Source organism: Myotis daubentonii, chromosome 14, assembly GCF_963259705.1.
Source record: "Myotis daubentonii chromosome 14, mMyoDau2.1, whole genome shotgun sequence".
Taxonomy (NCBI): Eukaryota; Metazoa; Chordata; class Mammalia; order Chiroptera; family Vespertilionidae; genus Myotis; species Myotis daubentonii.
In genome coordinates, this window is record NC_081853.1 from 46,985,674 (window position 1) to 47,002,715 (window position 17,042).

Sequence of the window (17,042 nt, forward strand, 5' to 3'; positions counted from 1 at the left end):
AAATATATTTTGAAAAAGATAGAAAGAAACCCAATTCCAAAGGGTCTGAATTTGGGTAGGGCTTGAAACTCTTGTAACAAGCTCTACAGATGATATTTGTGAGAAATCCATTCATATGGAGGAACACTCTATTTTAATGTGATCAGAATAAAAGCCAGTAGGTAGGAGACAGCAAATGTGCCATAACTCCCTTTGCCTTGATTGATTTGGGGTACCCAAAATTTAGACACTAATACCCCTCCTAGTTAAAAAAAAAGTATGCATCACTTATTTTTTTTAATAAAATAAAAGGCCAAATAAAGAATGTAGGGCTTCATGAACAAACACTTGTATCAAGGAGCCCTTTTGATGGATGTGTCCATGCAGAAAACTCATCTTCACTAATGAATAAACAACAATGAATAATTAAATGCTGGGACTTGCCACAGTGAAATCAGAAATCTTGTTTATGGAGAAAAGGTGTATCAAATAGAAGAAAGATTCACTTAAATTTTGAAGAACATTCATTTTTCTCCTTTAATATTAAATAACTAATATTATTAAATGCGAGAAAGAAATGTCACAAAAAGCTTAGGAAAATATATTATGATGAGATTTTATACAGTCAAAAAATAATTTGGTACTACTTTTTCAGTTGAGATTTTAATTTTTCAATGGCTCATACTCAAAAATTTTACTGGCTCTTAGCAATATTAGCACAGATAGGTAACAATGTGGATACAAAATTGGGTCCTAAAGACTGTCGTACAATGAGACCATAGAAACTCCCATAAAGGACTATGTCTCAAAATAGAAAGTGACATGTATCACAAGAGAGATACCAAGTAAACGTGTTGGGAATTCACTGCAGAGAGAAATGACTTAGGATAAGAGGATCAGCATGAGGAGGGAAGAGCTTCAAACTGGGAGTTGAAGGAATGGTTTGGACATGCAGAAATAGGAAGGGGTATTACAGGCAGAGGGACACCATGAAGGAAGGTACTGAAAGTGCATATAGGCACAGATTATGGAGATTATTATTAAGGACAAGTAGGGAAGATCTGCTTAGGGTCAAACTTTGGAAGGCTTTCCTTTGCAGTTGAACAGGGAGGGTTTTGTGTAGGAAAGTTAAATGGCCCAAGATCTTCCTTGGGGGTATTTTCCAGCAGACTTGTGTAGACTGATTACAAAGAGCCAGGTAGGGTTGTAAATATTCAGGAAAGGGGGCATAGGGGTTTAAATTCAGGCTTTAGTTATGGAAACAGAGGGGATGGTTCCAAGAAAAGCTGTGGGTGATAAAATTAGTGAGATTAGACTAGTTTGTTTTATCTGAATCACATGGCAGGCCTGTGAAACCATAGATTTCTGGATCTCACCCCCCCGAGTTTCTGACTCAATAGATCTCTGATGGAACCTGGAAAATTGCATTTCTAACAAGTTCCCAAGTGCTGCTGGGTTTGAGAACCACTGCTCTGCTATGACATAGGACATCGAAATAGTACTCAGTAATCCTTCACCTTAATCCCAGGTTTGAATCATATGTCTTAATAAAAGGAAGATGCAGAACTAAGATTAGGACTCACTGAGATGGCAGTGCCAGAGGGCTTCAAAGGGGAGTCCTCGGTAAATAATTTCAAATATGCGCCCAGAGCATTGGAGGAGATGAAGCATGTGGGACATACAAACGTGAAAGGGATGAATTTACAGAAAGAGGATTTAGGCTAGAACTTTGTGGGTGTGTGACAGAAGGTGAAGAGGGGACAGAGAAATGTGTGTTTAGAGGGCTGGAGAAGAAGCACACAAGGTAGCAGGCTTTTCAGTAGTCTACCAGTAATTACACTAATACATTTAGGGTGGATAGCTGAGTATTGGGGGGGGGGGGCAGGGGGAGGGTTCCATGGAAAGTAATCTCACAGAGCGATCTGATCATGAATTCCTAACTGGACAGGTCATGGTGGGTAGTCATGCCACAGGCATATAACCTTTTAGTAAAAGGTTTATCTTTGTCTTACCCAAACCATGCCCATTGTATCTGTGCACCTGGGTTAACACATCTTTGAAACAATCACCCTCAAGAGAGCATATCATCTTAAATAACCTGTAATCCAATCCCCACCTTACTTTCTCCCACTTTCATGTCATCTTCGTTGTCCCCTCAATTTCAAATGCATAACAGAAGCTGCAAAGTTGTTATTCTCCAAAGCATTTGAGATCTTGCTCCTGCCTATTTGGCCCAAATAAACTCATTTTCTCCACACTGGTTTGGATGTTGTTTTTTGTTTTTTAAAGATTTTTTAAAAATTGATTTTAAAAAAAATATATTTTATTGAGTTTTTACAGAGAGGAAAGGAGAGAGACAGAGAGCCAGAAACATCGATCAGCTGCCTCCTGCACACTCCCCACTGGGGATGTGCCCGCAACCAAGGCACATGCCCCTGACCGGAATCGAACCCGGGACCCTTCAGTCCGCAGGCCAACGCTCCATCCACTGAGCCAAACCGGTTTTGGCTAAAAATTGATTTTTGAGAGAGAGAGGAAGGGAGAGGGAGAGAAACATCAATGGGCTGCCTCTTACAGGACCCCTTATGGGGGTAGGAAAAATTAAGCCCAAAACCTGTGCATGTGCCCTGACCAGGAATCAAACCAGCAATCTTTCAAGTGCATGGGACTACACCAAACCACTGACAACTGAGCCACACCAGCCAGGGCAGGTTTGGACATTTTTTACATCGACAGTATGTCTGCCTCAATAATTTACTCATGGGACTAGTATTTAAATACTGGTATTGAAATTACCTGTATGTAAATTAAAATTCCTCCCCTGGTGGCAATAAACACATTTTTGTAACACTTTTCAGTTTAGAAAGCACCCCACATCCTCCATCTCATTTATGTTCACTTATAACTTCAGAGCTGAAGGAGAACACAGGATGTGTGATGTAAGGCAAAGAAAAAGTCTTGGTTTCTTTATCAACATTTCCAAACAACTCAGAGTGGACAAGGGTGCCAGAGAAACAAAGAGAACTTTGGCTCAGAATTTTTCCAGGGGTTACAGTTTACCAAAGCTCCTCTCCTAACTAAATTAGCCTTGAGGATAAGCAAACAAAATTATCACTCTCATTTCATTTATACCACCAGAGGGCCACAATGGCAAAGGAATGTTCATAACGCCTTTTGTTCTAGGGTTTCTGCACTCGATGCGCGTTCATTCCTGAGTAGTATTTGGGAGTAGGGAAAGACTATGAATCACTTAGTCTCCTTGCTTCTATGTTAGTTGTCCTTTAGTCCAGTCTCATTATGTGTGAGAGATGTAATGAAGAAAGGTGGGCTCTTCTGATTTCTTGGGGAAGTGAGGGTGGGGCCCAGTTTGGTATCTGGATGACAGGGAATCCTGTCACCAGGCAACCGTAACAAAAACCTTGTCATTTCTATATATAGAAAACAGTCTTCAATTTTCCCTCAGTTGATTAAATATTATTTTTTGAAATGTGAAACATTGACAAAGGTTCCAAAAGTGAAAAAACATACAAAGAGGTACACACAAAGAAAACTTACCTTACCTACGGCTTTGGACAGTGGTTCGTTGGTGGGTGAGAGTTCTGATGAGGCACACAGGGAACAACGGGGGTGCCAGTAATGTTTTTCTTGATCATGGTGTTGGTTATATGTGATCACTGTGTGGTATTTCAAGCTATACTCCTGTAACTTCTACTTCTCTGTAATGTATACTTCAAAAAAAAGCTTAAATTTCCTTGCAAAATTGGGACATAGGTTTTAGGCTTAAATATGGTAAACACAAGGTTTTACATTAGTTAAAATGGAATCTTATATAAGGAACAATTACAGTTATTTCAAGTAACAACTCAATTATTAATTTCAAGGATTTTCTAATACAACTCCAATGTCATACAGAAAAAATGAGTTGGTCTAAACATACAAACACAGCAGCCATAGCAAAGCAGAGCTCGATAAACAGTCTACAATTTTCTTTCCTTCATTAGTTTCACTTAATCAAGTACTAGTTTAGAAATATTGGTCTTTACACCACCATGATTGTACAACCCTTTCTGGACTAAAGATTTTATCAATAGCATTTTTCATCTCATGCTTATCATGCATATGTTTTCCCATGCCCTGAACAAACTAAATTTTTTCCACATTGAAACAAAATTATTACCCTCATATATTTTTAGCATTTATACTCAACTATTAGGAGCCAAATACTATTATAAAACTAAAAAGATTTTAAGGTTCTAATGAAAAGTATTATGTAAGCTGGTAGACGTTTTATCCTTCAACATTTTGTTGGGAAAAAAAATCTTTGGAATATGTATTTTAAAGTACTAACAAAGCCCAATTTAAAGTATAGTAACTACATTTTCCAATTATCTGAAATGACTCAATAGGTCAAACGTACAAGTGTTCTTTAGGTGAACTTCAATAAAATGAAGTTGTTCTTAAGAAGGTTCTAAAACAAGCATTGAAAACTAAATATTGAATAGAACTACTAACAGGTGTTCTGACCTCGAAGAGAGTAGCTATGTGTCAGTGCATTTGCCAAGCTTTTAAAAACAGCTTCTGTGCATTAATTAATGATAAAAGGCAGTATTTTTATCTACTAGGAATGCTGACACAGGATTCTGCAGATCAAGACATGTGGGGAAGATGTGTTGATCAAAGTAAACTCTCAATTTAAGCAAACTTACCAGGATACTGAATCTCATGTATTCAGTCTCTTAGAAACAGGTAGGAAAATCAGAATGCTTAATAATTCTATTTAGTCAAACACTTTAAAAAACAAATTTAAATATAAGAGAATGCAACAAGGTATTTGAACCTGAATGCAGAGAATAAATACTTTATTAACTGATTACAATTGAAAGTCACAAACAAAAAGGGGGTGTATTAAGGCAGAGCCATATATATATACATATATATATGACATACATATATATGACATATATATATAGACAAATCCAAAGACTGTTACCGCTTTACATTAATAACCTCTGCATTTTTCCTTTACACATTTAGGCAGTGTGCTTTCTTTTCTTCTCACAGAAATGAATCTTGACCAATATTTTAAATTCTATTTTGATAACAACTTATAGGATCATTGATTTAGACAATGACTAGTGTATCAAATGCTATCTGATAGTTTTCTCAGCAAATTCCATTTGTGGTGGTATATTTATGTTGGTGTGGAAAATTTGATAATCATCATCTTTTTTCCAGTAAAACTAACACATAATTTTAAAAAATGATTTGGGATAGTCTTAACTAAAATAAGCTTGGACTTCCAAGTCAGTCAAATGCCCAAAGCATGTTGTTTTCTGCCTTTCCCTAAACCTTCCTGTATGTTTTAAGTAGCTTTTAGAATATGATCACATGGTTTAATTTCAGATCTATAAATTTTGAGGTTTTCAAAATCCAAAACTTCCTTATGCAAAGTGGCAATGCAAACAGCAATCCTACATAGTGAAGAATCACTTTTCTTCTGTATAGCTTCCTTTTATAAAAATGGGCAACCACAAAAAAAGATAAGTTACTCCATCTGACAAAGCACTGCAGCTCCCTAATTCCGCTCTTGAAGGAAAAGGCAGAGGCAAGTTTACATTATCCCAGAAAACTGAATAAATGGCTTTATTTGGTATCTTCAAGAAGCTTCTCCTTCCGTAGGAGATGTTGGTGATGTAGGAGAAACTGTGACTGGTTTTCGTGTAATTCTGTCCAGTTCCGCATGAACATCTGATAGGACAGGCTTCTGGCCTACATTGAAGAAAAAGAAATGAGATTTAGATATAAGTAATAGTATCTTTTTAGCAATGTCTCTTCATTCAAGAAACTGCCAAAGGTTTCATTAATTTTATCTAGCATACTAAAGTAAAAAATATATATAAACAAAGCCACTTTAAAATGGAGTCAGAGCTGCGGTCCCAGAGGATGCCTCCAACCTTTGAAATGTTAAAATAGGGCAAAATAACCTCTGACTGGGCCTAAAGCAGCACTGTATCCCAAACAACTGTGTGCAAAGACAACAAGAAATCAGATTGTTATAGCTACAGACTGAAAATTAAAAACATTCTTTAGAATTAGCATCCCTATGTTAGCTTATCTGTACTTATAGAATTGCCTTCTTCTAGAAGCTGACATAATTGAGCAGTTGATGGAATTGTTCCCCTTCCCTTTCTCATAAATATTCCTGATTCCCCTGTCCTTTGTCTCCTAAAATTATTTAGGTTCCTGCCTGAATTAGTGCTTCCTGAACAGCTATTCTTTTGGACCTCAAATAAGTGCTATTGTCTCTCATTTGGTCTTTTATTTTTAGGTTAACATTAAGTGGCATAAACGTCCTAATTTAAAAATAAATTCCCTCATTTTATTTTTTTAAATTATTTTATTGATTTTTTACAGAGAGGAGGGGAGAGGGATAGAGAGTTAGAAACATCGATCAGCTGCCTCCTGCACACTCCCCACTGGGGATGTGCCCGCAACCAAGGTACATGCCCTTGACTGGAATCGAACCTGGGACCCTTCAGTCCGCAGGCCGATGCTCTATCCACTGAGCCAAACCGGTTATGGCAAATTCCCTCATTTTAAATTGTAGAGTCTGAATGGAAGTAAAAACTAGCACCTATCAGTTAATCTCATAAAGGTATTTTCAAAAAAGGCATAGAACAATAAGGACAGTAAAATAGAAAATAACAAAATTTTGGAATCCAGAAAGAAGATAGATTAGTGGTAACTAAATTAGCAGTACTGAGAGACTTAATCTACTACACTGTCCATAAGAAAAGCCAAACAGTAATTCAATTTATACCCAGAAACCTGTAAAAGGTTCAAAAACATGGTAGTTGCAGGCATTTGTGATAAGGGTGACAGGAGGTGGGATTAAAAAAGGAGAATGGGTTAAAAAGTCTGTTTAAAGAGCAACAAAATAAAAAGAAACTAAACTTGATCAAAATTAAAAACTTTTGTGCTACAAAGGACATGACTAAGAAAGTAAAAGGGCCCTGACCGGTTTGGCTCAGTGGACAGAGCGTCGGCCTGCGGACTCAAGGGTCCCAGGTTCGATTTTGGTCAAGGGCATGTACCTTGGTTGCAGGCACATCCCCAGTAGGGGGTGTGCAGAAGGCAGCTGATCGATGTTTCTCTCTCATCGATGTTTCTAACTCTCTATCCCTCTCCCCTCCTCTCTGTAAAAATATCAATAAAATATATTTAAAAACCAGTGATGGCGAACCTATGACACGCATGTCAGAGGTGACATGCAAACTCATTTTTTTGGTTGATTTTTCTTTGTTAAATGGCATTTAAATATACAAGATAAATATCAAAAATATAAATCTTTGTTTTACTATGGTTGCAAATATCAAAAATTTCTATATGTGACACAGCACCAGAGTTAAGTTAGGATTTTTCAAAATGCTGACACGCTGAGCTCAAAAGGTTCGCCGTCACTGTCCTAGACCCTGGAATCTTCAGAAACACTGGGACTGTTCTAATAAAAAAGATGGACAATAACAAATATTGAAGAGAATGTGGATAAATTGGGACCCTCATACCTTGCTTTGGGGAAATGTACATTCATAGCAGTATTATTCATAACTAGAGGCCCAATGCACAAAATTCGTGCATGGGTAGGGTGCCTAGGCCTGGTCGATGATCAGGGCGGATTTGTGGGGGGATCAGCAGGGTCCTCGGGGGGGGCCCCCCGCTGGCACCCGCCTTGGCTGGCCTGGGGCCTGCAGGCTGTGAACAGCTCCTACGTTGAGCGTCTGCCCCCTGGTGGTCAGTGCGCGTCATAGGGACCAGTGGTTCCACTGTTTGGTTGATTTGCATATTAGGCTTTTATTACATAGATAGCCCCAAAGTGGAAATAATATAAATGTCCATCAACTGATGAATGGATAAATAAAGTGTGACATATCCATACAATGGAATTTTATTCAGCAGTAAAAAAGAAATAAAATATTGAAATATTGAAACATAAAAGAACCTTGAAAACATTATGTTAAAGAAGCCATATTCATATGAAATCTCCTGATCAGCAAGTCCACAGAAACAGAAATCAGATTAGTGTTACCCAGGACTTGGGTCTCCAGGGGAGGGAAGGAGTAACTGCTAATAGGTTGGAGGTTTCTTTCTGGGGAGATGAAAATATTCTAAAATCAGATTATAGTGATGGTTTGCATAACTCTGTAACTATACGAACACTATTGAACTGTACACTTTAAATGAGTGAACTTCACTTCACGGTATGTAAATTATAGCTCCATAAAACTGTTTTATAAAAAAAAAAGCTCCAGTAACTATACCTGACTTTTTGGCAGATGGTGGTAAACCACTGCTTCCACCTCCAGCCCCAGTTCCAGGGCTGCCACCACCAACACTGGGGCCTCCCGGAGAACCAGTCTTTTTACTCAGCAAACTATTGAAGAAATTTGCCAGGACACCTTCACTTGTAGCTCCAGCTATAGAACAAAAAACAAAAACTTTCAATCAAAACATCAGGTTTTTCTATAAATTATTATTTTAGTAATCACACATAGAAAATGAATAATAGACTTGAAATTTAAGAGCTGTATGTTCCAAATTCAAGTCTAGTTTGATCTTAGAGGCTGGGTAACTTCTCTAATCTACTCATACAGAACAAAATATAAATAACCTTTAAAAATGCAAGATAATTATTTAAAAATTAGAATGTTATTTTAAAAAGGCCAAAGGCATATTAAACAGATATTAGTTGCTATATATCTCTGCTTTGAAAGGGGTTCTTTAAAAATATAATGTTGAAAAATATCTGCCTCAAGCACTATAAAGTTATCTAATTCTCCTATATGATTATGCATATAGTTTTTCATATTAATTGCAAGTAACCTATTATTATAAAAATATAAATTTTTTCAATGACCTACCATAGGAGAATGATTAAATAAACACAAAGCTATCATAAAGATTCCATCATAGAAATAACATATTAAGACTATACTGTAAAATGGTTTTCAGTCCAACTATGAGATTATATCTATAGAGACAAAGATTAGAAGCTATTGCACAAAAACCACTATGGTAAAAGGAGATTTTAGGTAGATTTCTTTCTACTGAAAACATACTGTATTGTTTTCTCGAAGAAAAAAAGAAATGTACCTTTCATGTTTGGATCAATTTTTTTTGACCCAGCAGGGATGGGTGACACGCTGGCAACATTGGATGACACTGATCTGTTTGGTGTTCGAGGGGAGCCTCCTGGGACTCTTGGTGAAGCATCCTATGTAATAGGAAAGCCATAATTATAAAAACTAGAAACTTTCAACTTCACAAAAGTTCTTATTATAAACTAGGGGCCCAATGCACGAAATTCGTGCAAGGGCCTTGGCCCCGGTCCCCGCCCACTACAGCTGCTGCGGCAGCCGGGGGCCTCTCCCGTGGCTCCCGCCCACTGTGGCTTTGTCCAGAAGGAAGAATATCCAGAAAGACATCTGGTCTAATTAGCAAATTATGCTTTTATTATTATAGAAGGTCGAAATTATTTTGCAACTGTACCCCATCTGTTCTTTTACACTGCAAACCACTGACAAAAACGTTTAGCAATCGTGTCCTCTCTTAAGGACAGAAAAAAGGCCTGTCTTTTTCTTTGCTGTGGCCTTCCACAATTTATAAAAGCACCTGTAATTAAATCCCAATGTTTTTAGCTCCTCTGATTCAAACAGCCCCTCTGTTCAAACTGCAAGACAAGATAAGCTACTCTCAAGGCTACATTCTTGCATTCCCCCTTCTCCTTGCTGTTTTTACAATTCAGGTATAATTCACACCAAGGAGTCTCTAGTTAATAGACAGTTCCCTCGCTCTCCTCCCCTTCAAACAAGCCTCTTTTGAACTCTTCATAACTTTTGCTCTAAGCATGCTTTACAACAGTAGTTCCCAACGTGGGGCACATGCTCTACAGGGGGACAATTTGATTGTTAAGGGGGGCAATTTGAGAATGAATTATTAACAGTGAATTTTTTGCATATCTTATGGTTCTAGGGGCCTCATATACAGTATATAAATATATATTGTGACATATTTATGCATTTCAGTTCTCTGTGTTTTGAAACTTTATTTGCTATTTTTTCATATCACTTCATATTATTATTATTTTTTTTTAACAATTTCTTAGTGATTTCTTCCTCAGTACTTCAACTGTCCTTTCATTCTTTTATTTTTTTCTTTCATGGGTGCCATGTTCTTTAAAAGCTTGTTTAGACCAAGTTAATGGCCTTTTAGGCTTCCTCCACGTGAACAGGAGTTCACTTTTTGAATAATAAGAATTATATGTCACGGGAGGTGGGGGGGGCAGCAGGAGTTTAGAGATGCTTAGGTGGGGCATGGCCAAAAAAAAAGGTTGAGAACCACCGTTTTACAGGCTTGGGGAAAAATCTGATAAGACACCTCCCTAAAACATCTGTCGCCATCTCCTAAAAAACAAACTATATTTTCAAGACAACCTCCTTGATGTCTGCTCAACTTCAACCCAAAATCCTCCTCCCTTTCTTGACACCTAGCAACAGCAGCCATTACTCTTTAAAAGGGGAAGGTGCTTTTTATTTCTTGCCCTGTATTGATTAGCAATGCACCAGGCCTTTCCCTTCTGGGAAAGTAAAATAAATTTCCTCTCTTCATCTCTTCTTTTGGTTGTAAATTCCTTCACTGGCCAAACCCTAACATCTTAATTATTAGAAAATACCAGAAACCCATCAAATTTTAGAATACTAATTTTCCCTTCAATGGAAAAAGAAAACGTATTGAGTACTGAAGGGTGGTTACTGGCATAAGTTTGAGAGTCAGACCTGGGTTCCAATGTAGACTTATATCCTACCAGCTGCATAATGTTAGGGAAGCCAATGTCCTTCAAAGCTTCCATTTCCCCCAGTACAAAATGGGGCTAATAATAGTTCCTGCCTCATAGGGCTGTTGTGAGGATTTATAAAATAACACATATAAATGGTTCAAAACTGATACATGATAAACACTGCAAAATAGATCTTAACCATTTAAGTCATCTAAAAGGGAGCAAAACTTGTCTTTAAAAAATCTCACAAATTCCAGAAGAATTCTTAATTCATGTTTATATTAAAGCACACCCATATGAGACATGTATGTGCTTTAAAAAATAAAGAACTAAGGCAGTATGCACTGCATTTTACTAGTTTTGTCAAAATCTGTAATACTGACCACAGGCCGCCCAGCTGCAGTTGGTGGTTGCTTTGCTAACAGGGTCTGAAAAACACAAAAGAATTCTAGGTTAGATACTCATATAACATGTACTAGTATGATTGTATCTTCTTCTACTTCTTTTTTTAATCCTCACCTGAGGATATTTTTTCATTGATTTTAGAGAGAGTGGAAGAGAGAGGGAAAGACAGAAGCATTGATGTGAGAGAAGCACATCTATTGGTTGCCTCCTGCACACCCCCTGACCAGGGCCCGGGCCGGGGAAGAGCCTGCAACCCAGGTACGTGCCCTTGAGCAGAATCAAACCCGGGACCCTTCAGTCCGCAGGCCAACGCTAATCCACTGAGCCAAACCGGCTAGGGCTGTAATGTATTTTTAAAGAAACTAAATAGAATAACAGTTTACCCAGTAACCACACTAAGTCTGTTTATGATGTTATTTCATACCTGTAGCTTCATAAGAAATACTTGGTCATCTTCTGCCATAATTTCCTTCTCATGCACAAACTGAAATGAGCAATGAGCAATGCATAAATGAGCAAGTCTAGAGGCAGTAGAAGCAGAGATATTTGCAACTTATTTTTCCTAATTATACAGCAGACAGAAGAGCCATCACATTCTTATTTCAGGGAAACCAGGAGCAGGTTGCTTTTCATGCACACATGGTCTATTTTCCACCAGTTGCCAGAGTGATCCTTTTAAAAGGTTAGATCAGATTACATCACTCCTCTACTCAAACACCCCCTCAAAGCACTTTCCATCCCACTAAGAATGAAATCCAAAGTCCTTTCTTCAGCCCCAGTGAGGCCCCAAAGACCTTAACTCTGCCTTTCATCTCCTAACCCCTTGGGCATTCCTGCCTCAGGCACGTGCACTTCCAGTTCCCTTTGCCTTCACCACTCTCCCCTCTTACCAGGACATTCCCTAACCATTTTAACAACAGCATGCCTCTGGTCCCTGTCCTCTGTTTCTCCCCTCTGCTTAACTTGCATAGCACTTCTGACCACTGGAGAGATGGCCCATGTATTGATTTACTGTTACATCACACCCTCCTAGTTAACACCTAGTGCCTAAGCAATGGCTCGATAAAAACAACTAAAACAAAGCCCAATTTGTTGGTAAAAAAAAAAAACTGGGGAAAACCATTGCTTTTTGATGTGTGCATTTCTTTAATAGACAGCCAAACCAAATACCACATCAACTGATTTCTCATTTGACATTACTTTTCTTTTTTTTTGATTACCCACAAACAGAAGACAGCTGCCGAACATAAATGGATTCTTAAGTAAGACTCTTAATGTATGTTAGAGCAAAATTACTTTTTCTTGAAACATACAAATTCAAAGTCAGTGAGAAGTACTATATACAACTTTTCAGAAATGTCTATAATACCTAACTACAGAACACCATGAACTGCTTAACATGAAATTAAGATATATGAAGAAAAAGTACCTTCTGGAATCCAATTTAACGGTCATAAGAGTGATATGTAATAGTCAAGACTAAATCTGAGCTCTAGGTTAGAAAGTTCACAGCTTCTACCTATTCAAACTATTCAAGATCTACATACTCACTCATACCAATCTGTGATTTCCATTAAAATATGAACTCTGAATATTTTCTAATATAAACATGCCAAAGGCTAAGTCATGACTCAGTAACTAAATAGCTGATTTATGTTCTGATAAAACAGACCTTTATTTTGAATGATACATTACCAACACCCAAATTACACTTGGAAACCCAAATTACACTTTTATCTTTCTACCTTACAATCTTAAAATTATGAACTTCCCCCTCAGTTTAAATGCAAAAGTATTGAGATTATGTGTGTAGATACTAAAACTGTTACCTTTCGAACAGGTGGTTTAGTTATAATGTCTTCAAAATTATCTTCTGCTTTTAATGTTTGAAAATTTTCGTGTAATATTCCTATTTTCTTATCATTATCCCACCCCGCTGGACTGGAAAGAAACACACATGAGAAATTTTCAAGCATTTATATAGTTATTCTTTTCATTTAAGCCATGATCAGATTAAAAAGAACATTTTATGAAAATAAATTTGACCAATTATGGAAAACCAATCAGCTTTTTAAATTATAGGGCTCAAGTTATAGTTTACTAAATCACCTCCCAATTTTATTCAGATAACTTTTTAAAATCATGTCTCAATTATATATTGGATGCTTTATGTTATACCATAACCAATTAAAGAGTAAGTAGATATACTGATATATACACTCAATAGATAGCAATAACATGGCCTTTTGAAGAGGGCTCAGGCCAGCAGTAAATCTAAAAGACAATGATAAATAGGTCAGGGCAGGTTATAAATAAAACAGTCTAGGGACAGATTCTCACCTACTCATCATGGAAAGGTCTCTACTGGTCTCACCTCAAAACTGAAAATTATGACTCACCATCAAACTGTAGCAACAATACGTGATAAAATAATATATTTAAGAGCATACTTACATGAATACTGCATCTTTTTCCACCACAACAGCAGGAATCTTATACGGAAATCCATATAGTTTCTGAACGATGTATTTATATACTAAATCTGTATTTTTGTTTTCTTTTACTGAAGTGTAAATAAGTGCTGCACCATCTGAATAGAACCATTAAAGAAATTTCTGGACAAATTCCACAAACAGGTCATAAAGTTCTTGTTCTCAGCCTAACATTCACAGCTACATGATTTATTCGTTTCAAAAATAATTTCTAAAGGTGTATTATATATGGTCATCAAAGATTTCAAAAGTATAAAATACTTAAATGCAGGCTAAAAGGCAAACAAAACATTTTATAATAAGCTATAATAAAATAAAACCAAAAGTCTCATTAAGCCAAAAAAGAAAAGGTAAATTTAGTAATACTGACACTACTACTACCTATATTTAAAGCACATGAAGAGGCAATTTCTTTTTAAAACTTCATGGAGGGGTATTATTTATCAACAACCGTTTTGTTTGCCTTTTCAACAAAAATGGTTTGCACAAGTACCTCTTATGATTTTTACTAGTTCCAAGGAATGAGGACTTTGGGGACAAAGCTCCAGAGACCCACAAAAAAGAGAAGATGAACCAATAGGTATTACCAGGAAGCTTTCAGAAATGATCCAAGGTAAAGTAGATTTCATGGCTAAAACTTGAGCTAAGACAATCTCACATGATATATTAACAAAAGCAGATCATAACTTTTACCCAAACAACATAAATCAAAAGAGGCCTGTGAAAAAAAGGGTCAGTGTGACTACTGACAATGTGGTCAGAGAGGCTATCAGAAATTCTATGACCACTGGCCATGATGTCCTGAAAGAGATGGTAACTTATGCCTGAGGAAATGCTGGGAATGGGCTGACTTCTGATCTCAGACATTCATATTTGCTAGGACATGAACTTGAAAGTGGTATTGCTAAATACTACTTAACATAAATCTTGGTAGAAATATCATAGTCTTAAGTAAAAGCTTAATTGTGTAAATTTTTCATTAATGATCTTCCTCATGTGAACCCATTTATAATTTGAAAGATGTCTACAGCTGAAAATTTTGCATTGCAATTAAAATTTTAAAAATAAAGATGATTTTGAACTGTTGCCCTCACTCACAGACACACACACACCTCACTATTAAAGTCAACTAGCTCTATCTACTAAAAGGTCTGTAATTATCTCGGTGGACAGCTTACTTCCTGATTACATTTCTGTATGTACATTTTCAAATAGAGCATTAATACATCTTAAAAGAGACTGTTCTCAAATTTTGTAATCTTCAAAGATAAAAAGGGCTTTATATTCCTACTTTAATTACTTTCACTTTTTGTTCTCTTTTTGAAGACTCTTTATATAGACTAATGCCCTTTAATTCAACCTGACTCAACCTTTATGTGACATGAGAAAGGGCCACGGAGAGAACAAAGTACTGAAGGAAAAAGGAAAGGGAAACTACCAGTGTTGAGTGATCTTATTCATTATTCAGCTAGGCTTTCTATTAAGTGGTCCTTAATAGAACGTCCATTAATGAAAATGAAAAACTACTGATACTATAAATACATGTATATTATTTATTATTCTTACCTACTCCTAATATCATTTCTTCACTTTTCAGACCCAAAAGCTTTGGTTGCAGAATGAAACCACAAACTATCTGGTGCACAACTCTCTCCCTTTGGTGCACTCAAGCTGTGGTGAAGTTTTTGACAGTAAATTCTCTTAAAAACATTCACTCCTAACCCTCACTTTATCCTCCTTTTAGTTGTACATGTTATTAATTGGCTCATCTAATCCTTGTAACCTAGACTAGACAAGATTCCTTATGATAGGTCTTCTAACCTTGTGATCATCAAAATCACCCAGAAAGCTTTTCAAAAGTATAGATTCTCGCCCTAACTGGTTTGGCTCAGTGGACAGAGCGCTGGCCTGCGGACTGAAGGGTCCCAGGTTCGATTCCGGTCAAGGGCATGTACCTTGGTTGCAGGCACATCCCCAGTAGGAGGTGTGCAGGAGGCAGCTGGTCGATGTTTCTCTCTCATCGATGTTTCTAATTCTCTATCCCTCTCTCTTCCTCTCTGTAAAAAATCAATAAAATATATTTTTAAAAAAAAAGTATAGATTCTCTAGCTGACCTTGTGATGTTCCCAATTAGTAAGTCTTTAGATGGCACAGCCAGATTTTGAAACCACTACTTTAGATTATATGTGGAGATAACATACCAAACATATTAAAAATAAGAACAAACGAACCTAAATGTTGATCTTGCCCCACCACCCACCCAATAAATGAATACCACTTGGGGGGGGGGGGGCAACTGGTTTCATTTATTCAGACTCTAAAACAGAATGTCAATAGTGTAATGGCCAGCTAAAAGATTATTAATTATACTAAAAGTATTGAATTATTCTATTTATAACTGGGAATTGAACTTTAAAAAAAGATAATAATACATACTAGGTTTCATAACAGTTTCATCTCAGCATTTTAGGATATAAACACATTGGTGGTATAAATACAACTTTTTAATCAGAATGATTACAATGCATACTCATTAAAACTTTCCAAATAAGACTAATATTTATTTTATTTTTCTTTAGTACTTTAAACACAGAAAATCAAATTCATATACTTTAATATTTGCTTTTATATCTCACAATACCCAGATATAAATGATTTGAGAACTAAAATGATATTTCCAGCCAGAGGCAGAAGGAACAAAGCTTATGGAATTTCTAAAGTCCCATCAATTTAATTCCTTGCCTTAAAAACAAACAGGTAAGGTACATTAAGGTACATTGCACTAATCAATGTATTAAAAGGATACACTGTAAACAAAACTTCCGGATATGTGACTGAATAAAATCAAAATGTTCATCTTTGTAGTCATGTTCTTTCTCCAATACACTAATGGCATCACACTGTTGGGTTAAAATAATTTAAAAAAACAATATGTTAACTTTAAATAATCAAGTTTAAATATAATGATTTAAACAGTTCAATTTTGGGTGGGGGAATATCATAAAACTACCACTTTGAACAGTAGGACCTAGAATAGAAATTACTCCTATTTGTCTAGAGACATTTAGTTGGAATCTTAAGACTAATAATTTTATTTCTTTAAAAAAAAGCACTGAATTCAAAGCCATACTGAATGTGGCGAAAACACTATAGAGAAAGTTTTAGTACAGAACAAGACAAGTTTATAATACTTGTTAATTCAACTACTTATGTCCTAGAACAAAGTTTTTAAGATCTAAAATCTATTCTAGTTCTATAAAACCCTATGTTCCCAGGGAGTCTGCATCTCTCACTATTTCCTCTTTGTTCCTCTGTTTATCTGATAACTCTGT

General features: G+C 36.5%; 1 protein-coding gene across 2 annotated transcripts in view; it reads right to left on the minus strand.

Annotated features, from left to right (window-relative positions):
• Positions 1-4,809: 4,809 nt before the first annotated feature.
• DYNC1LI1 (dynein cytoplasmic 1 light intermediate chain 1) overlaps positions 4,810-17,042 on the minus strand; it is a 33,120-nt gene continuing 20,887 nt past the window's right edge. Inside the window, exons 6-14 of one of the 2 annotated variants that reach the window (XM_059664151.1) lie at positions 16,517-16,610; positions 13,673-13,808; positions 13,048-13,159; positions 11,643-11,702; positions 11,197-11,241; positions 9,130-9,250; positions 8,298-8,453; positions 8,066-8,125; positions 4,810-5,748 (exon numbers count right to left, since the gene is read on the minus strand). In XM_059664151.1, the coding sequence (XP_059520134.1) occupies positions 5,636-5,748; positions 8,066-8,125; positions 8,298-8,453; positions 9,130-9,250; positions 11,197-11,241; positions 11,643-11,702; positions 13,048-13,159; positions 13,673-13,808; positions 16,517-16,610 (897 nt within the window). In that variant the 3' untranslated portion in view covers positions 4,810-5,635. The remainder of the gene's footprint in view (positions 5,749-8,065; positions 8,126-8,297; positions 8,454-9,129; positions 9,251-11,196; positions 11,242-11,642; positions 11,703-13,047; positions 13,160-13,672; positions 13,809-16,516; positions 16,611-17,042) is intronic. The other variant, XM_059664153.1, reaches the window with a different exon arrangement.